The sequence below is a fragment of the Oncorhynchus gorbuscha genome, linkage group LG18 (genome assembly GCF_021184085.1).
Source record: "Oncorhynchus gorbuscha isolate QuinsamMale2020 ecotype Even-year linkage group LG18, OgorEven_v1.0, whole genome shotgun sequence".
Classification (NCBI taxonomy): domain Eukaryota; kingdom Metazoa; phylum Chordata; class Actinopteri; order Salmoniformes; family Salmonidae; genus Oncorhynchus; species Oncorhynchus gorbuscha.
The window spans coordinates 52735831-52761276 of NC_060190.1; the positions used below are offsets into that span (position 1 = coordinate 52735831).

General features: G+C 44.8%; 1 protein-coding gene across 2 annotated transcripts in view; it reads left to right on the top strand.

Annotated features, from left to right (window-relative positions):
* The window catches only part of LOC124002665 (rho guanine nucleotide exchange factor 10-like protein), a 119959-nt gene that overhangs the window by 22618 nt on the left and 71895 nt on the right, over positions 1-25446 (top strand). Inside the window, exons 5-18 of one of the 2 annotated variants that reach the window (XM_046310276.1) lie at positions 201-305; positions 580-710; positions 1660-1758; positions 2411-2519; positions 3444-3547; positions 3939-4016; positions 5059-5238; positions 7566-7682; positions 10175-10267; positions 11155-11325; positions 13902-14047; positions 16509-16681; positions 19769-19884; positions 21103-21230. In XM_046310276.1, the coding sequence (XP_046166232.1) occupies positions 201-305; positions 580-710; positions 1660-1758; positions 2411-2519; positions 3444-3547; positions 3939-4016; positions 5059-5238; positions 7566-7682; positions 10175-10267; positions 11155-11325; positions 13902-14047; positions 16509-16681; positions 19769-19884; positions 21103-21230 (1750 nt within the window). The remainder of the gene's footprint in view (positions 1-200; positions 306-579; positions 711-1659; positions 1759-2410; positions 2520-3443; positions 3548-3938; positions 4017-5058; positions 5239-7565; positions 7683-10174; positions 10268-11154; positions 11326-13901; positions 14048-16508; positions 16682-19768; positions 19885-21102; positions 21231-25446) is intronic. The other variant, XM_046310277.1, reaches the window with a different exon arrangement.

The window sequence follows — 25446 nt, forward strand, 5'->3', positions numbered from 1 at the left end:
CATACTTTTTCTTGCCACTGTACATCTAACTGATGTAAATGGCACTGACAATTACAACATAGAAGTTACAGAACCTTGGGGTATAATGCTTGTATTTTTGCTCTTGAAGTTTGGTTGCCATGCAAAAGAATCACTGAAAAACCCTCCTCCTGGCTCTGTGGCTTGGGGTTGTGACTGATCCTTACTGTCTTCCCCAATAGGTGAGGGGGTGGATGATGATGAGGCCGATGCAGCACTCCAGACAGGGAGCCCAGAGGTGATCTATGATGACGTGCCCTGTGACGGACCACTCTCCCCTGACGAAGGTGAGTTCTGGGGCAGGGGCTCGGGCCACTGACTGCTTTTATTGAATGTCTCCCCTGTCTGATACTGTACCATCAGTCTTTGGATCAATGCACATCAGACCTGGGTTCAAATGCCATTTGGTTCCTCTTAAATACTGAGCTGTGCTTGATTGAGCTTGAGGATCTGCTGTCTGACAATGCACTGTCAGTCCTTGGATCACTGTACAGTCTTTGTGCTTTGTTGATGTCAGTATATCTATGTGTGTGTGTGTGTATGTGTGTGTGTGTCTGTCAGGGGACATGATCTACGAGGATGTGCACAGAGAAGAAATGCCCCAGGGTGCAGGCAATGGTTGGAGCTCCAGTGAGTTTGAAAGTTACGATGAGCAGTCTGATACCGAGAGCAAGCTACCAACCCGCAGCAAGGTAGGAGAGATGGCGTTCTGTTGTGTCTGTATGTCTGTCTGTCTGTGTGCCTGTGTGTCTGGATTATTGTGTTTGTGTTCAATGCATAAGAAATGACTCAAAGAGAATATTTCACCCAATGCTACTGCTCTCCCACCACACTTATTTTATTCATGTGAGAAACCTTTGGGGAAAATACAAAGAACATGAAACATGTATCAGCCCTGCCTGGGTGGGGTAATATTCTCGCTTTGTGGCCTGAGAATAAACAAGCTTCCTCACTTGAAAGGCATCAAAGTCATGACACTGTCCAGAAACTGTATGTTATAAACATACTGTAGGTGACTGTAGGCTCTCTCTCCGCCACATGGGGGCAGTATATACTCATTGAAGTTGTGCGCTATTCCGGGTCAGACTTGGTCCAGTCTCATCCCTGTGTATATACCGTGTATGTCGACTACACTATGGAGAAGTTTTGACAAAACATATTTGACTGAGCTGGTGCTATTGATACGTAGATTGAGAAAACATTCTATGAAATGATATCCATATACAGAGGGGAGCGATGACCTGCTTGTTATGAACACTTGCTTGTTACGTTTGGGCAGAAACGATGGTGGCTTTACTGAAATGAATATTACAGCAGGAGGTAGTCTATGAACATCCCCTCCTCCCTCTTCATGTCTGCCTCAACCTCCCCCCTGCACTCACTTCCTTCACCAAGATCATTGCTATTAGTCCAGGCTGACATTACCCTTTGACCAGCGCAGTGCTCTAAGCTTCCGCTCTCCACCCTTGTGATTAATCCAGGTGTTGCCTTGCTTGTTTTGTCTTGATCCCTTTTCCCTCAATATTCCGCTGTCTCATCTCCCTTCCTTCATCCCTGTGTCCTGCTGTGTGGTTTAACACAACCTGCCCTGACCTGCTTCGCACCACACTGCCCAACAACTGTGGCGTTCCCGTACTGTAGCAGTACTCCCCTGACGTGCGTCGGCTGAGGGAGCGTTGTGCCAGGACCAAACGTGAAATAGCCATGAGGCTGGGTGGGAAAAACAACTATGACACCAAGGTATATAACTGGCAGTAAGAAAACACAACATGACATAAATTTAGAACTCAAAATTACAGCACCCAGAAGCCTATGCAATGATTACAATATTACCAAAGCCAAAATATGCCTGCTGTAGTATGAAGTGCATTATAATGATTCACTTTCTTTACCATCCTGTCCTTGCTAATGTTTCTCTGCTTCCCTCCAAACAGTCGTTCTCATGAGAGATTTGTCTCTCTCCTTTTAGTTTAGTATGAGGACAAGTTTTAGGGATACATGAATGAGTAAAACACATTTGGATCCATAAACACATTGCCAGTTTCTCCAAGTTGATAACCTAGTTTCCTGAAGTGGCATCATTTAAAAATACCACCACCATGGGTATATTCTGGGTCTGTGTGCATCACGAGTCTGCCAGGCCTCCGTGATGCTCAGGGTGGGGTTTGTGGTTCGCAGAATCTATGATCTCCTCATAGACTTCCTGATTAGTGACTAGATCAGACAGTGACAGACCAACTGAGAGGCGCATATGGCAGTATTCATGCCTTGATGCATCCAGTGTCCCATCTCTCTCTATCTCTCCTTGTGGATTACTCTGCAGTGTTCCCTGGCTCTGTCCTCTCTCTCCTCGTGGACTAACTGTTTTGGCCTCTTTGTCCTTGTGAACCAGGTTCATCAGCTAATGAAGGCCGCTAGAAGTGGGACCAAGGATGGATTGGACAAGACCAAAATAGCCTTCATGCGGAGAGTCTCCTTCCTGCACAAGAAGGACCACTCAGGTAATCTGGGAAAAAGTTCTTCAAAATGACTTTTTGCCAAACGACTGTCTCAGATGAAAGTATCCTTTTTCATGAAGATATGTGTAAATTTGTTGTGAAATGAGAGTTTCTGTGGAAGACAGGAGTTCACAGACATTTCATCTGCCGCTTTGAATTAAGCTGCTGTGGAGAACTTGGGTGACGCTAGCCGAGCCAAAAGTAATGTTAGTGGCAGATGGAGAAGAAAGCTTCCCATTTCCTTTCCAATCCCAGCTTTAAAAGAGAAAAGACTCGTGGAAAGTGATCTAAACGATGTAAGATATTTCAAATGACACAGCTGGGATAAGTCGAGCGGCTCGCGCCGATTAAAGACATACTCTGTGGCGAAGGGAAGGGTTTGATGTGTTGGAGAGGAACGGGCAGAAAATCTCACATGACAGAGGTTGTACCCCAGGAAGCCTCGGTACACAATGGAACCAGATTACCATCCGTTAATGGAGTGTCGAGCAGCTCCAGAAACCACAGATAACAGAGCCACAAATCAAATCATTTTTCAAACAATCAAAAAGAGGTAAAGAGGCCAGTGGTTCTACTTGTAGCTGTTGATCAGGGGGAATCTGGGCAGCATTATATATTTCAGATACTGACACTCGATTATCGTTCCAAAGTCATTCATTGGAGTGGTGTTGGCTGGCGAAAATCAGTTTTAGTATCTATGTCTATATGGTTGCAGGGAAGTTTGGATTTTGTTGAGTGCCTTCTGAACGCCTTTTTGTATTCATGCAATATCTCTTTCCCTCCTAAGTCTTTCATGCAGAGTGCAAATCTCTTTATATTTTAGAGATAATAAAGTTGGAGTGCATCTGGGATTGGGGCTCCAGTTGAGATGTGAAAGCTGCAAATGTGCCTCTGAGTGTGTGTGTGTGTGTGTGTTCCCCTGTGCAGAGGATGTGGAGGATGATGCAGGGTACCTGGATGTGGCTGTGTCGGAGGGGAAACAGCCTCCTGCACAGCTGAGCCCCATGCCTGAGGGGCTGAGCAGCCAGCAGGTGTGTATGTGTGTATACAGATGTTTGCATTTGTGTGTGTGTGTCAGAGTATTCTGTGAACATCTAAATTAATGTGATATGCAGGCAATGATGCAAACAATTTTTTTTAGATTGGCAACACTGACTCGGTAGTACGATTGGGAGAAATATGTCTGCTACAGTTAAGTACAGGGCTACTCATTTCAAGGGAAACCTCAGGGTAAATCCGGGCCTCATGAAAAGAAGGCTGCCCAACCCAAACTCTCTTACCCGATTACAATCACACGCCCAGGCATGACTACAGTAGCCTAGTACTATCAAACAACCTGTCACACACTCCCATCATGCCGTTTTCTTTGTGTGTGCGTTGACCTCTCACCTGTATGTTTCCCTGCCTGGCCTCCTCTCTCAGGTGGTCAGACGCCACATCCTGGGTTCCATCATTCAGAGTGAGCGCAGTTATCTTGAGTCCCTCAGGAGAATCCTTCAGGTGAGTGCTCTACTCCCTACCATCCCTTCTCCGCCCTATGCTTACTCTGACAGATGTAATACTTTCATCTTTTCAGCATTTAAGAATGCGTCTGAAAAGGAAACTGGAGATGAGTATGAAATTACCAGGCTTGCTCCGCATAAATAATAGTGATAGAACAGATTCCTCTCACATCTTTGGTGCCCCGCTGATGCTAAGAGAGAGATTCTCTCTGTCAGGTTTTCACAGAATGACAGAATGGGATTCTCTCTTCTCTTTTTCTGTGGTGGAGAGCGAAGCATTCATTATCTCCCCTCAGAGATGAAAGAGACACACCAGCTGAAATGGAAACAGGCGTGATCAGTGGGAGGGTTATGTTTTCTGTACTACCTTTGTTTTGTCATGAGATGATTGTGTTTGATAATTGCGAATGTTAATCCTTTTTTTGTGATTTTGCTTTCCATTCAACAAGGCTCACTGCTAGAGGAAACATAAAAGAAAAAAGCCATTACATGAAGAACTGCGACTTCAGTCCTATAAAATCAGAAATGGCTTGTGTTATGCCCCCTGTCCATATTCCACTTGTCGATAATGAATTTGCTGTGGAGGATTTATGGTTGGGCAGGGGAAGCTTGTAAAACAACAATAGCAGCACTAGTCTATCATCTATTGTTGTTTCCAAACATTGACTTTCATTGCTGATTTTCTGCTTACTGCATCTGGCAGTTTCTGATTTCACAGATTACATTTGGCATATTTAAATGACTCACTTTAAAAGACATTGCAGTAATGTGCACATGTTTTACACAGTCGACTAGTTTTGATACTGTACAGCATCTTAACTAATTGCAGTTGCTTATAGGAGTGTTACTAACTGACAATTGCATCAATGTGCCTTCCAGTAAGGGTCCAAGCCCTGTTGGATGCTGCTGTTGTATCTGTTGGCAGATGTTGCTATTGATGTGTGGCTTTTTTATGATCAGGGCCTACCTGTGTATTTTATATCGCTCTCTACCGTAAAGCACACCTAATCCAAGTTAACTTGGGTGTATTGTTTCCCCAGGAGTACCAGAGGCCCTTGCTAGAGGCGGACCCACGCATCCTGAGCCCACGGAAGATCCGGCCCATATTTCACCGTCTACGGGAGATCACTCAGTGTCACTCCATGTTCCAGATCGCACTGGCATCACGTGTGGCTGAGTGGGACAGCAGTGAGAAGATTGGGGACCTATTTGTGGCCTCGGTTAGTGAGAGTGAGAGAGTGTGAGAGTGAGAGAGATATTTTATTTGTCCAACTAAAAGTCGTCAGTTTTCCCATCAGAAGACAATTTCCACACACAGTTATAATGTGCTGCACTTAAAATGGAGAAAACAACACTAACCTCAAACATGGAGATAATTACATTTTAGATGAATATCTCTTTTGCAGCAAATAATCTCAGAATATGTGTGCTTATTGCATTGGCACTGGTCCATTGGACTAATCTATGAGTGTGCTGCTGTGACCCTCTGCAATGTGCTCATCCATAAGGCTTGCTCATTATTTACCTATCAAAGACGTAATTCAGACCCATCTGCCTTCCTACTGGCCCTGTTTATTGTGATGTTTCATTAATATCCCGACACCAGCCAAATGAGCCTGTTGTGGGAGAGTGAGAGGTGATTTCTCTTTTTCACCTGAGTGTGGATTTGTAACCCAGATGTTAATGAGCTCCCGCTCAGCCCAGTCAAAACTGTTCGCTGCTCTGGCCCCCCAATGGTGGAACAAACTCCCTCACGATGCCAGGACAGCAGAGTCAATCACCACCTTCCGGAGACACCTGAAACCCCACCTCTTTAAGGAATACCTAGGATAGGATAAGTAATCCCTCTCACCCCCCCTTTAAGATTTAGATGCACTATTGTAAAGTGACTGTTCCACTCGATGTCATAAGGTGAATGCACCAATTTGTAAGTCGCTCTGGATAAGAGCGTCTGCTAAATGACTTAAATGTAAAATGTAAATTTATGCTATAGGTCTCACACTTGTATCTGTGTGTTGTTTTTGCCTGGCTTGAAGAGCAGGTGAAGTAAAGGGTTAATTTCAATGTGAGACTGGGTAATTTTCCAGCTACTGCTCCTCCAGCTACTGCTGCTGTCAGCAGCCCGCTTAGTGTTTAATCAAAGGAGAGCGAAGGACTGTGCTGTCACAGCCGCGTCTCAACATCCCCACCTCACCCCCTCTAAAGGACTGTGCTGTCACAGCCGCGTCTCAACATCCCCACCTCACCCCCTCTAAAGGACTGTGCTGTCACAGCCGCGTCTCAACATCCCCACCTCACCCCCTCTAAAGGACTGTGCTGTCACAGCCGCGTCTCAACATCCCCACCTCACCCCCTCTAAAGGACTGTGCTGTCACAGCCGCGTCTCAACATCCCCACCTCACCCCCTCTAAAGGACTGTGCTGTCACAGCCGCGTCTCAACATCCCCACCTCACCCCCTCTAAAGGACTGTGCTGTCACAGCCGCGTCTCAACATCCCCACCTCACCCCCTCTAAAGGACTGTGCTGTCACAGCCGCGTCTCAACATCCCCACCTCACCCCTCTAAAGGACTGTGCTGTCACAGCCGCGTCTCAACATCCCCACCTCACCCCCTCTAAAGGACTGTGCTGTCACAGCCGCGTCTCAACATCCCCACCTCACCCCCTCTAAAGGACTGTGCTGTCACAGCCGCGTCTCAACATCCCCACCTCACCCCCTCTAAAGGACTGTGCTGTCACAGCCGCGTCTCAACATCCCCACCTCACCCCCTCTAAAGGACTGTGCTGTCACAGCCGCGTCTCAACATCCCCACCTCACCCCCTCTAAAGGACTGTGCTGTCACAGCCGCGTCTCAACATCCCCACCTCACCCCCTCTAAAGGATTGTGCTGTCACAGCCGCGTCTCAACATCCCCACCTCACCCCTCTAAAGGACTGTGCTGTCACAGCCGCGTCTCAACATCCCCACCTCACCCCCTCTAAAGGACTGTGCTGTCACAGCCGCGTCTCAACATCCCCACCTCACCCCCTCTAAAGGACTGTGCTGTCACAGCCGCGTCTCAACATCCCCACCTCACCCCCTCTAATGGACTGTGCTGTCACAGCCGCGTCTCAACATCCCCACCTCACCCCCTCTAAAGGACTGTGCTGTCACAGCCGCGTCTCAACATCCCCACCTCACCCCCTCTAATGGACTGTGCTGTCACAGCCGCGTCTCAACATCCCCACCTCACCCCCTCTAAAGGATTGTGAAGGGTGTTAACAGATCGGGGTGTTAAATACCACATTTAAATGGCAATTTTCTACCCTACGCAACATTGAAATGACCTGTGGATTTCCAGTATTAGGATTACTAGATGAGCTGTTGAATTTCTAGGAACTTCGAAGATCTGTCAGAAGAAAGATATTGTCAGATGTTTTCACAGATCAAATAACCAAACATGACTTGTCCCTGAAATAATTTGTTTCATGAAAAAGACACCAGATTCCTGATCTGATATCCAAAGGTTTTGTGTTTTCCATAATCCCACCTTTCTGGGTTTCCACAGTTTTCCAAGTCCATGGTGCTAGATGTTTACAGCGACTATGTCAATAACTTCACCAATGCCATGGCCCTCATAAAAAAGGCATGCATGTCCAAACCAGCTTTCCTGGAATTCTTAAAGGTGAGTTACAAAGTAGACTTGTCTATGTGCTTTTTTTCTCTATAATTCACTCTAATTTTTCTTTAAATACTCTCTAACCAACAGTCACAGCTACTATTTAATTAGGCTCTTATATTGTACTATATTCCACTTGTGTCTTGATACTTGGTTAAAAGTGTAGTTGCTTTATTGTTTCTCTTTCAACAACTCGAAATCTTTTGTTTTGTTTATATATAAATATAAATACAAAACGATATATATATATATAAAAAATAACACAATATATATACAGTGGGGCAAAAAAGTATTTAGTCAGCCACCAATTGTGCAAGTTCTCCCACTTAAAAAGATGAGAGAGGCCTGTAATTTTCATCATAGGTACACTTCAACTATGACAGACAAAATGAGAAAAAAATCCAGAAAATCACATTGTAGGATTTTTTATGAATTAATTTGCAAATTATGGTGGAAACTAAGTATTTGGTCACCTACAAACAAACAAGATTTCTGGCTCTCACAGACCTGTAACTTCTTCTTTAAGAGGCTCCTCTGTCCTCCACTCGTTACCTGTATTAATGACACCTGTTTGAACTTGTTAGCAGTATAAAAGACACCTGTCCACAACCTCAAACAGTCACACTCCAAACTCCACTATGGCCAAGACCAAAGAGCTGTCAAAGGACACCAGAAACAAAATTGTAGACCTGCACCAGGCTGGGAAGACTGAATCTGCAATAGGTAAGCAGCTTGGTTTGAAGAAACCAACTGTGGGAGCAATTATTAGGAAATGGAAGACGTACACGACCACTGACAATCTCCCTCGATCTGGGGCTCCACGCAAGATCTTACCACGTGGGGTCAAAATGATCACAAGAACGGTGAGCAAAAATCCCAGAACCACACGGGGGGGACCTCGTGAATGACCTGCAGAGAGCTGGGACCAAAGTAACAAAACCTACCATCAGTAACACACTACGCCGCCAGGGACTCAAATCCTGCCGTGCCAGACGTGTCCCCCTGCTTAAGCCAGTACATGTCCGAGCCCGTCTGAAGTTTGCTAGAGAGCATTTGGATGATCCAGAAGAAGATTGGGAAAATGTCATATGGTCAGATGAAACCAAAATGTAACTTTTTGGTAAAAACTCAACTCGTTGTGTTTGGAGGACAAAGAATGCTGAGTTGCATCCAAAGAACACCATACCTACTGTGAAGCATGGGGGTGGAAACATCATGCTTTGGGGCTGTTTTTCTGCAAAGGGACCAGGATGATCCCAAACACACCGCCCGGGCAACAAAGGAGTGGCTTCGTAAGAAGCATTTCAAGGTCCTGGAGTGGCCTATCCAGTCTCCAGATCTCAACCCCATAGAAAATCTTTGGAGGGAGTTGAAAGTCTGTGTTCCCCAGCAACAGCCCCAAAACATCACTGCTCTAGAGGAGATCTGCATGGAGGAATGGGCCAAAATACCAGCAACAGTGTGTGAAAATCTTGTGAAGACTTACAGAAAACGTTTGACCTCTGTCATTGCCAACAAAGGGTATATAACAAAGTATTGACATGAACTTTTGTTATTGACCAATTACTTATTTTCCACCATAATTTGCAAATACATTTATTTAAAAATCCCACAATGTGATTTTCTGGATTTTTTTCCTTCTCATTTTGTCTGTCATAGTTGAAGTGTAAAATGACAGGCCTCTCATCTTTTTAAGTGGGAGAACTTGCACAATTGGTGGCTGACTAAATACTTTTTTGCCCCACTGCATATGTATTTCCCTCATTAAAATGCAAATCAATTTATAACATTTTTGACATGCGTTTTTCTGAATTTTGTTGTTGTTATTCTGTCTCTCACTGTTCAAATAAACCTACCATTAAAATTATAGACGGATCATTTCTTTGTCAGTGGGCAAATGTACAAAATCAGCAGGGGATCAAATACTTTTTTCCCTCACTGTATATATATATATATATATATATATATATATATATATATATATATATATATATATATATATAAACAACACGATGTATGTATAAAAACAACATGATGTTGAACTAAAAGAGAATATTTATACTGCACCAATTAGCAACTCTTACATACTGTACAGTGCACCTTCTCAAACCTGAAGTTTCACACAGTAAACTGTATTTAAATTGTATTTAAATGATGAACCTGTTCGGATGATGTCAGTGTAGCACATTGTGGCTGTTATTATCAGCAGTTTTCTATTCATACACAGCCGTAGCACTTCACTCCCTGTGTTATGACCCACACCCATATACTGTACACTGACCACCTCCACTCATTCTCTACTGACCCGCACAGACACCAAAGTCTGTTTCTCCACACCTTACTAACCTAAACCCACTCCTACTCCCACACTCCTAAACTCTGTATATCTTGTTCCTCTGAATAAGCACTAAAGGTGTCTTTCTCTTAGTGTATGGATTATCTTCTGACTGTACTATGCTATGTTGTTTATGTAAACCTACTTGTCCTGTGTTGTGTAGAAGAAGCAGGCGTCCAGTATTGATCGGATCACCCTGTATGGCCTCATGGTGAAGCCCATCCAACGCTTTCCCCAGTTCATCCTATTACTGCAGGTATATATATGCCTTTACCAGAATCTTCATCACTGCTAACAGTGACTAGATCATCTCATATTAGAAAACATAAATATAAACAATCTGAGATTTACACCAGACAATGTTTTATTGACCTAATCAAGAGTTCTGCACATGGCATGATACTGTACATTGGGTAGATGAAATCTACCATAGCAACATTTTCTAAATCCAAAACCAGGCATGGCTCTACTTAGCTCGGGCTGCCAAGTGCATAACCATATTAGCTTTTCATGCAGTCAACTCCTTTTTCTTCCTTTACTCATCCTCTCTCAAGATTGTGTGTGCAAAGATTTTGATTTGAACTTGCGTACTGGAACAGCAGTACCTCATTTCATCCCTCAGTAGGCATCGATTATCCATGAATTCAAAGATAAGTTATGAATATGAATTAGGCGTTTTCCTCTTGCCTAAAACTCAAGAATCCGGAGAGGGAGTGTCTGTGTTAAATCATACATTACACAGGGAACTACATTTAAAGCACTTAAACCCTTCTGGGACTCACACACAGAATACAAGGACATATTTCTGCAGGTCCACAAGAACACACAGTTTCAGGTAAGCCAGACACACACACACACACACAGATCTGTGATGAAGCTCAATAAATCCTTTGATTTTCTTCATAAATATGAAAACTTAAACGATGGGCTTTTACATTGCTCTGGGCCACACAGAAACGTGTGCACACACACACACACACACACACACACACACACACACACACACACACACACACACACACACACACACACACACACACACACACACACACACACACACACACACACACACACACACACACACACACACAAAACAACACCTATTCACTTTATTTAATGTTTGTTTCTGTGTTTGTCTCTTAGGACATGCTGAAGAACACACCTAAGGGTCATGTAGACCGCCTGCCTGTGCAGCTGGCTCTGACTGAACTGGAGATGCTGGCCGAGAAGCTGAATGAACAGAAACGTGTGGCCGACCAAATAGCTGAGACTCAGCAGCTAGCACGCAGTGTCAGCGACCGCTTGCTCTGCAAGGTGACCGAACCACTGCGATACACATGGACACACACTTGCACAAACACAGAAAGCACATGCACGGGCATAGCATGCACATGCATGCACGCACACACAGACAGACAGACACACACAACGACACACACAGTAATCAACCTGCTCACTATGTGGCTAAACCCCAGAGCCCTTCCTCTACCCCCACTGTGGTATAAGCATGAGCCAAACATCTATGCATTAGGTTATATAGCCATCACTTACATTACCATCCCAGACAGTCTAGGAAAGCATTTTTATTTAGAAAAATCATTGCCCAGAAATGATGCCCATTATCGCCCCTGAACAGCATCCAAACACCACGGCAGGGGCGTTTCTTCTCCATTACCACACTGGAATTACAGTCTAGACACTGCAAATCTGAACAAATGCATTTCTGAATAAGAGGAATTAGGGGGTAAATGAGACATTTAATTGGAAACCGTGAGAGAGTTATCTCTCCCCAGTCTCTCGCCTTCTCCTTTCCCTCTCATTTCCACCTCCCCCTCCTATCCTGTTGCTGTTCTTTTCTTCCCTCTCCATCTCTTTCTCTTGCTCCCTTTCTCATTCTCTCTCTCTCTCTCTCTCTCTCTCTCTCTCTCTCTCTCTCTCTCTCTCTCTCTCTCTCTCTCTCTCTCTCTCTCTTTCTCTTGCTCCCTTTCTCATTCTCTCTCTCTTTCTCTTGCTCCCTTTCTCATCTCTCTCTCTTCTCTCTTGCTCCTCTCTTCTCTCTCTCTCTCTCTCTCTCTCTCTCTCTCTCTCTCTCTCTCTCTCTCTCTCTCTCTTTCTCTTGCTCCCTTTCTCTCTCTCTCTCTCTCTCTCTCTCTCTCTCTCTCTCTCTCTCTCTCTCTCTCTCTCTCTCTCTCTCTCTCTCTCTCTCTCTCTCTCTCTCTCTCTCTCTCTCTCTCTCTCTCTCTCTTTCTCTTGCTCCATTTCTCATTCTCTCTCTCTTTCTCTTGCTCCTTTCTCATTCTCATTCTCTCTCTCTCTCTCTCTCTCTCTCTCTCTCTCTCTCTCTCTCTCTCTCTCTCTCTCTCTCTCTCTCTCTCTCTCTCTCTCTCTCTCTCTCTCTTTCTCTTGCTCTTTCTCTCTCTCTCTCTCTCTCTCTCTCTCTCTCTCTCTCTCTCTCTCTCTCTCTCTCTCTCTCTCTCTCTCTCTCTCTCTCTCTCTCTCTCTCTCTCTTTCTCTTACTCCCTTTCTCTTTCTCCTCTCTCTCTCTCTCTCTCGCTCTCTCGCTCTCTCTCTCTGTCTGTCTCTCTGTCTCTCTCTCTGTCCTTCCTTCCTTCACTTTCTTTCTACTGGTCCATGATGGTGAATTTTCCAGAGCCCTGAGATGAGCTGATTCGGCCAATCTCGTCTGCTCCACACATAATTCCATTTATTGCAGTGAGACTGCAGAATTGCAATAGGAAGCAGCTCTCTTCCATAACCATCCAGTGAAATGTTAATTATTTGTCTCTAAGTATCTAAGTCAGTGGAATAGGGGAGATAACACTGTGAGTGGGAACAGGTTGAGGTTTCCATTTGACTCTATATCTGACACAAAACAGTCACTCATGCATACACATGGTTGACACTTCTGAGGGGCCCTTCCATAACTTACCTCTGTCTGCCTGTTGAGGGCGCTGTAGTTCTGTGATCATAGAAGACAGGCTACTGTTTGACTAATGACTCATTTCCCAAGCCATCTGAACAAAAGCCAAGCACTGTTACTGATTCCCCACAGATATAACAATCCATTTTGTGAGATGTGACTGGATGTAGAGCACTGTGTATTGTAATATGGACAAAACACAAATTCATTATTCATAAAATTGTGATTCTATGGAACAAATTTTTGAAGTGGGACACTGTATTGGAGTTGCATATTTGTACTTTAGCGTCCGTACAGTCTTTCGGCTTTACTGTTGTTGTAATTACAATTTTTTTCAGAAGATTGTTTTAGAATTCATAAAACTGACTATTGATTCAGCTGAAAATAAGAAGTTACTGGACCAAGTAATACAACTACTTCCTATTATTATTACCCTGTGCCATGCACTTTAGGAAAGTATGCCTTGTGTGTTTTCACATACTGTAGTATACAGCAACATTTCTGTGAATGTGTGTGTGTGTGTGTGAACGTGTGAATGTGTGTGTGAATGTGTGTGTGTGTGTGAGCCTGTGAATGTTTGTGTGTGAGCGTGTGAGCGTGTGAGCGTGTGTGTGTGTGTGTGTGTGTGTGTGTGTGTGTGTGTGTGTGTGTGTGTGTGTGTGTGTGTGTGTGTGTGTGTGTGTGTGTGTGTGTGTGTGTGTGTGTGTGTGTGTGTGTGTGTGTGTGTGTGTGTGTGTGTGAGCGTGTGAATGTGTGTGAGCGTGTGAATGTGTGTGTGTGTGTGTGAATGTGTTCTGTTTGCCCTGACTGCACAACCCTACCTTGATCTGCTACTGATTCCCAATGAGACACTCACTTAACCAGACTTTAGCCTGCCTGCTGTGCTCCTTAGCAATTGAACTGAAACCCTGGGGAATTGGCACTTTGTGATGTGTCTTGAGACATTGTCCTGATTGCTCTGTCCCTTTAGCAACTGAACTCAGACCAGGGGTCACTGGTGCTTTGTGAGACGTTGATTGAGACGGTGTATGGGGAGCGTGGCCAGGTCCTGAAGTCTAAGGAGCGCAAAGTCTTCCTCTTCAATGACATACTCATCTGTGCCAACATCAACATCAAGTAAGTGGTGGGTGGTTCCACCTCAAAAAGAACAAGAAAGACGATTTCAACACCCACCATGTCAGATTGTCCTGAAATCCTTTCTGTAGTTAGAAACAGATAAGATAAGCATTCCCTCAACATTATTTAGTTGAAATGTAATTTGATCTCTGAATAATTAAGCTAATTGATTGCACCGAAATTGGCGATTTTTAAATGATAGTATTCATATAATATTAAATGAATATAATATTGGTAGATGGGTAAAAAAAGCAGACATTGAATATCCCTTTGAGCATGGTGAAGTTATTAATTACACTTTGGGTGGTGTATCAATACACCTAGTCACTACAAAGATACAGGCGTCATTCCTAACTCAAGTCACCAGAGAGAAAGGAAACCTCTCAGGGATTTCACCATGAGGCCAATGGTGACTTAAAAACAGTTACAGAGATTAATGGCTGTGATAGGAGAAAACTGAGGATGGATCCACAACATTGTAGTTACACCACAATACTAACCTAAATGACAGAGTTAAAAGAAGAAAGCCTGTACAGAATAAAAAATATTCCAAAACATCCATCCTGTTTGCACTAAAGTAAAACTGCACAAAATGTGGCAAAGACATGTCCTGAATACCAAGTGTTGTGTTTGTGGCAACCACAACACATCAATGAGTACCACGCTTCACATTTTCAAGCATGGTGGTGGAAGCATCATGTTATGGGTATGCTTGTCATCGGCAAGGACTAAGGAGTTTTTTTAGGATAAAAAGAAACGGAATAGAGCTAAGCACAGGCAAAATCCTAGAGGAAAACATTGTTCAGTCTGCTTTCTAACAGACACTGTGAGACAAATTCACCTTTCAGCGGGACAATAACCTCAACAAGGCCAAATATACACTGGAGTTGCATATGAAGACGACATTGAATGTTCCTGAGTGGCCTAGTTACAGTTTTGACCTAAAAATGTCTGTCTAGCAATGATCAACAACCAACTTGACAGAGCTTGAATCATTTTAAAAAGAATAACGTATAAATATTGTACAATCCAGGTGTGCAAAACTCTGAGAGACTTACCCAGAAAGACTCAGAGTATGTCATCGCTGCCAAAGGTGATGCGAACATGTATTGACTCAGTTGTGAGGAAATAGGAATACTCAGGAATACTTACGATCTGTAAATGAGATATTTCTGTATTTCATTATATGGTAATGTGTGTAGATGGGTGAGAAAAAAATCTATTTAATCCATTTTGAATTCATGCTCTGTAAAACAACAAAACGTGGAATAAGTCAAAGGGAATGGATACTTTCTGAATGCACTATAAGATGAAGAAACAGTCCTCCAGGCTGTAGCTCCATAATACTTGTCAAACATAGTGAACTGAGCTTGTGTAGTTGTTGTTGGGTTGGGATTGGCGTGGGGGGGGTCATTGGGTGGCTTCTGGCCATTTCTTTGGAATCTTCAGGTCTTACGTATTGTTAGAAAAAATGTGGTCCAAATCGGATGTTATGTTTCTATATTTATTAAATATTATATTATCCTAATAATTTAAAATAGGCAATTTCAGTGCAACAAATTAGCTACATTTCTCAGAGATTAAATTATATCTCCACAAAATAATGTTGCAGTATTGCTAATATTATTGGTTTCTATCTACAGAAATGATTTTCAGAACAATCTGAGATAGTGGGTGTCATGGCTTGCTGAAATGACATAGAACAAGTCTGGTGTCTCTGTAGAGTAGAATAAATTCTGCTAAACAGCTCTTCAGTGAAAATACACAAACACCTTCCCGGCGCCACAGCATTAGCACCACGAGGCTCAGCCTACAAGGCTTTGCAGGGATATATTTAGGCAAACTGCATAGCAAAGAGTAATATAGCGTTCTCTAGGACTATCTGGAGTTACCAGAGTTTTATCAGCTTTTAACAAATGGCAGGCAGTTTAACTAGAGCAACAGGAGTCTTAGATTACTGACATAACATATTTCTTGGTCCCTCTCCAATTTATCCTCTATGACAGCACCATTGATCACATCTTCTCAGAGCTGAAGGTAAACAGGAAAGATTTTCCTCTATTTGCAAAGCTCCTGTCTGAGACGTTCATACCTCAAAGCTCTCTTGTTCAGCCTTCAAAGTAATTATCACCCCATGTTTTGTTCAACTTGATTCCCCTGAAGTTGACTTTGCCTGCCCTCTAGAATCTTGACAAACTGATCACAATGTTGATTGTGTGCTTGATTACAGGAATATATGAATATAAAATTAACCCTGCTCACAGCCGGGGGTCCTGCTTCTGCCGTGAACACTGCTGATCAGACAGATTCTAATTCTGCTCTCCAGCTATTTTTGTGATAATTCAAAGAGTGACACCTCGGTTCTCCTCCTGTTGGTGGTTTGGGATTAGTGCTTCTGTTAGGAGGAGAGGAATGCTGGGAAGAGCTTTGATTTAACTGGTATTATTTTTTCCACCACCAGGGGGCCCCCTGATATCAGCAGCCTGGTCCCTGTTGGGCCAAAGTACACGATGAAGTGGAGTGCCCCCCTGCTGCAGGTCCAGGTGGTGGAGGTGGGTCAGGAGGCCTCCCAGGCCAAGGATACCTTGTTCCAGCATGGCGGTGCCAAGCACCCTGGCAGTGCCTGTCCCCCAGGTTGGTAAGCCTCACGAGTCATCCTTCCATGGCCTTTCTATCCCTGTTCATCATCTCCTACATGTAGTCCAGGTAATCTCATCACTTGGCCAGACTCCTAGTCTCAGCCCCATGGTCTGACTCAGCACAGCCCTCTAATCTGTTTCCTACTGTCAACTGTCCAAGTGAATTCTGGTGACACAGGGCTGTCACTCTGATTGAGGATGTGTTTGTGAAAAGAATAGCGATGATGGAAAACATTGCCGCACTCTCCACAGTCTCATTTCACTCTCTGATAGACCACAAACATATCTGGAGTGGTGTCATAAATCTGCAGAGATTATTCCCTTCCTCTCCAGCTCCAATTAGAGAAGCAGCAGCACTAGATAGGAATCGAATGGAATCCTTTTACCCTCCCTCACAGAACTCTGTTCCGCATACAGCTTGGTGGAGAGATCCCTGATAAATGTGCAATGTAAAGGAGAAGATACAATGCCTTATCAGGATGTAATGGAACAGCCTTTTGAAGTTGGAGCTCCATGACTTCAATATTAATGGCGACTTTTACAGTAGCGCCTGACCGTGTCACGCTCAGCGAAGAGAAACAGTTTAACAAGGAGGCCAAGATTAGGCTTAGATTCTCTGCAGATTAAGCCTTGCAACACTGTGAGATCATTTAACGGTAAATTTAAATCTCTCTCTCTCTCTCTCGCTCTCTCTCTCTCTCTCTGCACTGGCCCAATGCAAGTCATTCCCTTAATCATGCCTTTCCAGGAATTTTCCTCTGTGCATCTGTTGAATTACTTTCCAGCCTGCCAGTCACACAGGCTGGCCCCTCTATTTATAGTTCCCCATCCCCTGTGATGTAATTCGGCGGGGCGTCCTGCCGAAATCCCACGCTCCCACGCCTTTGTGAGAAATTGACACATTTTTCATCTCTGGCCCTAGCCCCCTCCTTTATTGATGGAGAAGGGATCTCTCTCTCTCTCTCTCTCTCTCTCTCTCTCTCTCTCGCTCTCGCTCTCGCTCTCGCTCTCGCTCTCGCTCTCGCTCTCGCTCTCGCTCTCTCTCTCTGTGTTGCAGTCTCTCTCAATTCAATTCAATGGGGTTCATTGGCATGGGAAACATGTGTTAACATTGCCAAAGCAAGTCTCTCTCTCTGTGTCCCAGTCTCTCTCTGTGTCCCAGTCTCTATCTCTCTATATTTGGGATTTGGAAGCAGTGGCTGCTGTGAATTCCCTCAGGCTAGTTCCCAGAGCTGGATGCAGCACCAGCTGCATGGATATTCCTGCTGGCTGTTGTTACATGAGGTGGCTGCTCTTGGAAGGATGGGCAGGGGCCCCTGTGGGCTCAGCCCTGCCTTGCTGCTACGTGCCCGGAGGCCACTGTGAATAACCTTGTCTGAGTGTGAAAACCAATCCTGCCACACCAACGGGATTACGCTGGATTACAACTCAGCACATTCACCTCCGGGGCTGAGTCCCAACTCCGGGCGTGCGGGGACACAGCGGACCTGTGTGCCAGCGAATCCCAAAGCCTCACAGGTTCAGGGAAGCCATTGTGTACAGAGGCTCACGGCAGGCACACCTCTTTATATTCAGATGTCTGCTATTGATCGTGTCTCACAGATGACAGATGTCTGTGCCCGTCCGTGTCAGAGATCCCATTAAATCCCCAAAGGTTACAAAGGCTCTCTTTAAGATAACAATACTTGCCTCTCTCCACTCTCGCTGGCTCTCTCTCTGTCTATTTGTGGATACAACCACACACCTAGCTCCACAAGCCACGAGACTCCCACAAAGGACCATGCTTCAGTAACCTGCCTTTTGACGAAGCTGCATAGCTACTTGATTATGTAGTTGTGGTGACAGCACAGGACAGGACAGCACCACAGCTACATTTTGCTGCAAATGTTATAACGTCACTCTCCTGGAGCGGTGTGTAGAGATGTGGGCCAGGGCAAAAAGGAGGGAGATTGGGAGTGAGAGGCAGGACTATTGATCCCCTGAGGTTGGAGACGGAGAATGTGAAGACAGTATGCTCCCAAATTGATTGGTGAATCTCACGTCCAAATGGCCACATTTCTCTATCTGCTTTTTAGTTATACATCCAGACTACATTCAGATCATTCAACAAATAACGGCAGTGATCGATCCATCAAATATTAATCTGCTTTGTTACTTCTACTAGTGATTGTAGTTCAGGAAAGTAAAGAATTGCAGTTCCATTGGGGATTGCAATAGTTGTTTGAACTTGAGCTCTTACAAGGCCCTCACCCTCCCTTTGGCAAATCAGACCATCATTTTATCCTCCTGCTTACAAGCAAAATTTCAGCAAGTACCAGTGATGTTCTCAAAACAGAAGTGATCCGATGAAGTAGAAATGGGATGCAAAGCTACAGGATTGTTTCCCTAGCATAGACTGGAATATATTCCATGGATTTATCCAATAACATTGAGGAGTTTGGAACAGGCCCTAAAAATTGTCAAAGACTCCAGCCACCCATGCCATAGACTGTTCTCTCTGCTACCGCACGGCAAGCTGTACCAGTGCACCAAGTCCGGAACCAAAAGCGCACACACACACACACACACACACACACACACACACACACACACACACACACACACACACACACACACACACACACACACACACACACACACACACACACACACACACACACACACACACACACACACACACACACACACACACACACACACACACACACACAGAGAGAGAGAGACCGAGCTGTCTATTATATATCCAGTTGCCTAGTCACTTTACCCCCAGATATATGTACATAGCTACCTCAATAACCTTGTACATCGACTTGGTACTGACACTTCCTGTATAAAGTCATGTTATTTTGACTTGTTATTGTTATTCACTGTGGATTTATTCCTCGTGTCACTATTTCAAAAACATTTTTGGTTTAAATCTTTAACTCTGCATTGTTGGAAAAGGACCCATAAGTATTTCACTGTTAGTCTACACCTGTTGTTTACGAAGCATGTGACAAATAACATTTGATTTGATGTTAATAATGTAACCTGTTGATGTGTGTCCTGTAGTGTGACAGGCCATGTTGTGTTTTGTCCACAGGGAAGGTGATCCTGGGTCCTCCTCGGCTCTACCAGGAGCTCCAGGAGCTGCAGCACGACCTGTCTGTGGTAGAGGAGATCTCACTACTGGTGGGAACGCTACAGGGGACATACCAGGTACACCCCACCCCACCCCACTACCCTACCCCACTTCACTACTTAGAACACAGCCCAAACCCCAACCTGTGGGTCTACTATAGTAATGTTTCGCATCACTACACAGCCCAGACTGCCTCAGAGTTACTCACAAAAGTCTACGTCCAAATTACCCACTTTAAAAACATGCACTGCAATCTGACCTACAAAAGCACTGCTTTTTACATGAAATATATTTCATTTGCAGCTTGACAAATTATTAATAAAGCTGATATTTCTAAATACTGCTTGCAAATGTAAGGTTGATCAAAGGTGATTTGTTTCTACTACAACCCAACTAACTACAGGTTTAAATCCCTGAGAACGCATAATGCTTTGAACATGAACAAAGTGTTATCTTGTAAAATGCTCAGTGCTGTACAACAACAACTATGTTAATTACACATAGATAGAGAAGAAGGGCATTTGGGGTCATCTCTTTCCGGAAACCTTCACAATGAGATTCAAAATGCAATTCAAATATGAGCAAAGAAAAGCTACAAATCTTTCTCGAATCATCAATTGATACCATCATGAATTCATTCAATATCCCCATGCAAACAGTGCCACAATAGTGATCATATGTGACCCTTCAAATCCGTCACATCTCTGAGCCGATCTCCTGAAGAACGGAGTGCCTCTCTCTTGCAGTGAGCTATGCTGTCTTCAAATCAGGACACCTCAGTAGTGTGTCTGTCTGCCATCATGACTTTAAAGTCACTGTACATAACATAGCCACAGTATACTCCAGCAATCACCAAAGAGCCTCTCAGTGGAAAGGTGGCCTCTGTTTTTAATGACCACAATGTCCTTAGGTGGAGTACAATCGGCTTTTCTCCATATCACTGATTTTCACACCCCACCCAGTTATAATATAAATGTCCACCAAACAAATATAGGAAATACTTCGGCATGGTTCATTGATTATATTGAATGTGTAAATGATGTGTAAATGTTATATTTGATGGTATGAAAGTACTTTGGCCATGGGTTGATGAAAGGGTGTATAAATAGTTCTTTTAATAGAGCGTGTATGTCATTATAGTCCATGCATGATGGTGTGACTATAAGCATGGCATACTTATCTTATGGTTGTGAATGGAAGGTTGTAAATGGAAGCAGCATAGCATGCACACGGGAGTATGTACTGCTATATTTTCATGTCACAGCTGGATGTTCTTATGTGTTTGTGGATCATAGAACCTGAACACGACCGTGGCCCAGGACTGGTGTCTAGCTCTCCAGAGACTCATCCGGATCAAGGAGGATCAAATTCAGAGTGCCAACAAGTGCCGCTTACGCCTGCAGGTGCCTGGAAGACCAGACAAGTGAGTATTACCTCAATATTACTGGACCTTGTGTTAAAGTCAGCCATACTGTAGTACCATCCAATGTGTGGATTTCATCCACTATCTTCACTTGTGTGATTTTATGATTTAAAGGGGCCAAATTGAACTGCGAGGGCTTGTTTTACACTGCCGCCTTGACTCCAGAAAACAGGTTGCTGGAGAAATAGCCTCATCCATAACTCGGAAAACAGGCCGTCACACGAGCACATAAAGATAATAGCTGGTGACAAGTATTTTAATGTGCCTGAGCGCTAACGTTATGATGATGAAGGAGCCTGATGCTGCGTTCACTTACCCTCAAAGAGCACATTACCTGGCATTATGCTCAGCCAGTGTTAAAAGCCTGCCCCCACCCACCTCTGCCACAGCTGGCTGGCAAATGAGGTCTGGACTGCACACCACGATGGGACATTAACTGATCGTTACATACAGTATTCTCTTCCTTGAGAACTCAAATGGAATAATTGACAGCATTAGCCATGTTATTTTCATAGATTAAATGTGTTTCTCACTTGTTCAGAATCCTTTAAAAAAAGATGTTATTGTAGTTCACCTCAAGGACACACAGGAAGTGGTCTTTGACTGACAGCTCATTTTGTAATTTTTAGATGTACCAAATCTAAAGGGTCTTAATGGGAGCTTATATAATTCTGTCTCACTGTGGTGAGTCTGAATGTGCTTATCGTATTGTGCTGAAGTGGCTACGGACTCAGCTGAGAGTAGAGGAGGTGGATTGAGAATGAAGACAGATTAAAGAGGGAGTCGTGCTGTGGCTGCTAGTGTGTGGAGGATGAGGAGGAGGAGGAGGAGGAGGAGGGGAGTATCAGGAACAGGGAGGGAAAGATACCTTGATCCACCTCCACCACAGGAACATGGCTAGGTAGGGTGACAAAGGGGGACACCTAGCAGCAAAGACCTAAATGTCCCTATCAAACCTAAGGTGACAGCTTGAGCAGCAGAGCACTGCAGATTGGTACCCCCCCCTCTCTCTCAGTGGGGCCACAATGGGTCTGCCCGGTCAAGCTGCTTACTCTATGTTTGGTGTAGCTAGATGTCATGCAGGCAGGTTGGTCCCAGCTTCCCTTTTGAGGACTACCCCACCCATGTCATTAGCAGCATCATGGACCAGGGCGAGAGATCCCCTACCCATCTCTGTGAACAGTATCACATAGTGTAACACTATTTGTTTGTAGCAGCCTATGAACCTCATTCTGCCACACAGATAAGCAGGTTTCTACAGCGTTGAGTGGGGGGTGCTTTGAGCAAGTGAAGTCCTATAGAGACCTGGACTCTAGTATAGAGTGTAGATTGTGAGAAGCATGAGATAAAACCCGAGGATGATAGAGAGAGAGCTCCTTTAGGAGAGAGAGCTGGGCAGGGACTCCGATAGCAGACTAATTGAGGCCAGGCCTCTGTGGCGGGTGGCTGTCTGGTTGCTTGGCAGGCAGGGATGTGGGTTGGAGGTGGCAGGGCCAGCAGAGGGCCTTAGGGCTAGGGGTTGGTGGTGATTGGTGGTGGTGTGTGTGTGGGGGGGGGGGGGGTGACAGGTGGCACATCTCTCTCTCTACCCTTCTCTCTTTCAATCACGCACACATGCACACACGTTGATATTCTACACAGTCTAGTTGTGTCTCTGTGAGAGTGGTGGTGTTAGAGTGGGTCCACCGCACGGCTGTCCTGTACCAAGTTAGTCCTCTCCTGTCAGCCTGGGAGCGTTTCCATCGCCAGGAAGGCAGCACATCACAGCCTCCCCTCCATCCCTTCTCACAGCAGGGACAGGCTGAGCTGAGGACATGGGGGGAATCTACTGCTGCCGCAAAGGCACCGCAGTATGTGTCAGCACATCGTTAGCACTCGCTTTATCTATGGCTGCTTTAGTATTGCTGTAGGCACACACATACACAGGCCAAATGTATAAAGAACAGCAATCATGGGTCAATGCCAAGGCTGTGCCAGATGACTCGTGGTTTATTTTCTCTAGTGTTCTCTGTTCTTTGACTTGCTGCATGCCACCTGCATGTCTTTTACTCCTCTCTCAATGAGCAGCTAAGTTGTGACTTTCCCAGTCCAGCCAGGTCCTGGTCTAGGCACACTGTATCTCCCACCAGGGCCTCTGACTGACCTCTATCAATGTCTGGACAATAGGTGTGTGCCGCCTCTTGCTCAGCACTCACTCCAACATCTGTCCCGTCCTTGTGCGTTAGTGTCCCATGTGTGCCACAGCAGTGACCCACAGTCATGTATCAGCCCGGGTTTAGGCTGCAGGGCTGGGATCTTACTCCACACCGCTCGGCTCTGTTCCGCCAGCGTGCCCATGCCTACTTCCCCCATTTCTACTTCCCCATTCTGCCCATGTACCAGCACACCAGCACACTTGTCAATCAGCCGGTCCGAGGACTCAGAGTCCGCTCTGTTTAGCGTGTTTGGAGCTGTGAAAGCATAGAGTATTACCCTTCCTGGCAATCCGATGAAGGGAGCAGTTTCATTCTCATCGTTCTCCCTCTTTCCCCTCTCGTCTCGTCTCTCTCGTTCTTCAACAAATTGCTTCTGCTGTATTTAAGCAGTGAAGGGTATGAATTACATCTCGGTGTGAAAGCTCCACTTTTGTCAAAGAAGTTGGAGATCTTACTTACATCTTCCTGTCCTTGTCTACTCTCTCGCTCTCACTCTCTCACTCTGTCTGAGTGAAAATGAATTGGGTGCGGGCCGGGCAGCAGGCAGGTATGACAGAAGCAGATTCTCAGGCTGCACACCGTTCTCCACTCAATTACCCTCTAATGATGTCTGAACGGCTGAATGTGAAATGCCTTCCCTTTGTGAGTGTGTGTGTGTGTGGGTGGGGTGTGTGCGTGCGTGTCAGGAATGTCTCTTTAACAAGCAGGGCATTGGGTACAGTGACAAATGCACCTTCACTGGCTAAGTGAAGAGAGAGGGAGAGAGATACAGAGAGGAATGTATGAGAGCTTCACCTTTAAGATGGGGCCAACTTTCAGGGAAAACAGCTATCTGGAGGCCTGCTGCTGAATCGAGTCACTGGAGATGTGTACTGCTGTTGTATCTTTTAGCCTGGCACTCAACCTAAAGCAAGTAGTATCCGTGTCCCTGTTTATTCATGTAGAACAGAAGAAAAACAAACAGGTATTTTGCATATACAGATGTAGGATCTTAAGGTTACCTATATTGTCACAGCAAAATAATCCTGCAACAACAGGATTTGAACGTTTAGTCCATAATGTTGCTTGATCTGGGGTTAGGCTATACATTGAAAGTGCTGTACTGTTACTATAACCTTGTGTTAGTGTGGATATTCAGTGAATTGATGTAAATCACTAACTCCTAACTCATCTGCAGTGCAGGAAAATTCTCAGCATCAAAAGAGTAATCAAATTAAGATCCTACGTCTGTACAGACTGCAAGGACGAGAGTGTGAGCCGGGGGACTTGGTGGATGTAAAAGTGTGTGGCATTGTGAGAGGTAACCTGGTGGCTGGTTCACAGCTGCTGATCTCAGGGTACTGAGCCCCTACCGGATGCCTTTGACTGAGCTCCCCCCGTTCAAGGATCTCGTTATTCCCACATGCAGGACCAGAACGGTCGGCTTTTACACAGAGTGTAAAAGGCATGTCCAGGGGCAAGGAGCAGAGGGTCTCTTTCTTTGTGTGTTAGCAGCTCATGCTCCCCTCTCATCCCCTCTCTTATCTGATCTGGGCATCTCAGTGCGGCAGTGACTGCACGACAACCTTCAGGGTCAAACGGAGCGCTGCATCATCTGACCTTCACATCACTTCCACTATCCTGATTAAAACGGGGAGAAATGTGCTGTTTGTCACAGCTCCGTGGTTATAAGACCGACGCTTTCTTCTCCCTTTCCCTCTCCTCTCTCTCCTCCTACTCCCAGAAGGGCCTCCAAAGGGGAGGAGTAGGCAGTCTTATAGTACACTAGAATAAAACGACAGTATGTTTTTAGTTTTCCAGTGGGGCGTTTGTTTACAACATGTGTAAAATACAGCACAAACCGCTTCAAGAAATCACGTAAAAATATGTTTACACAATCAGGAGCCCAGAATCATATAATCCAACCATATCACAGTCTCATGAGATATCCGAAGAAACACAACATATATCCATAGAACAGACCAGTCTGCAGCACTGTCCTGGGTTTGGAAGCTGATGACTTCAGTCCCAGAGCCATTTCT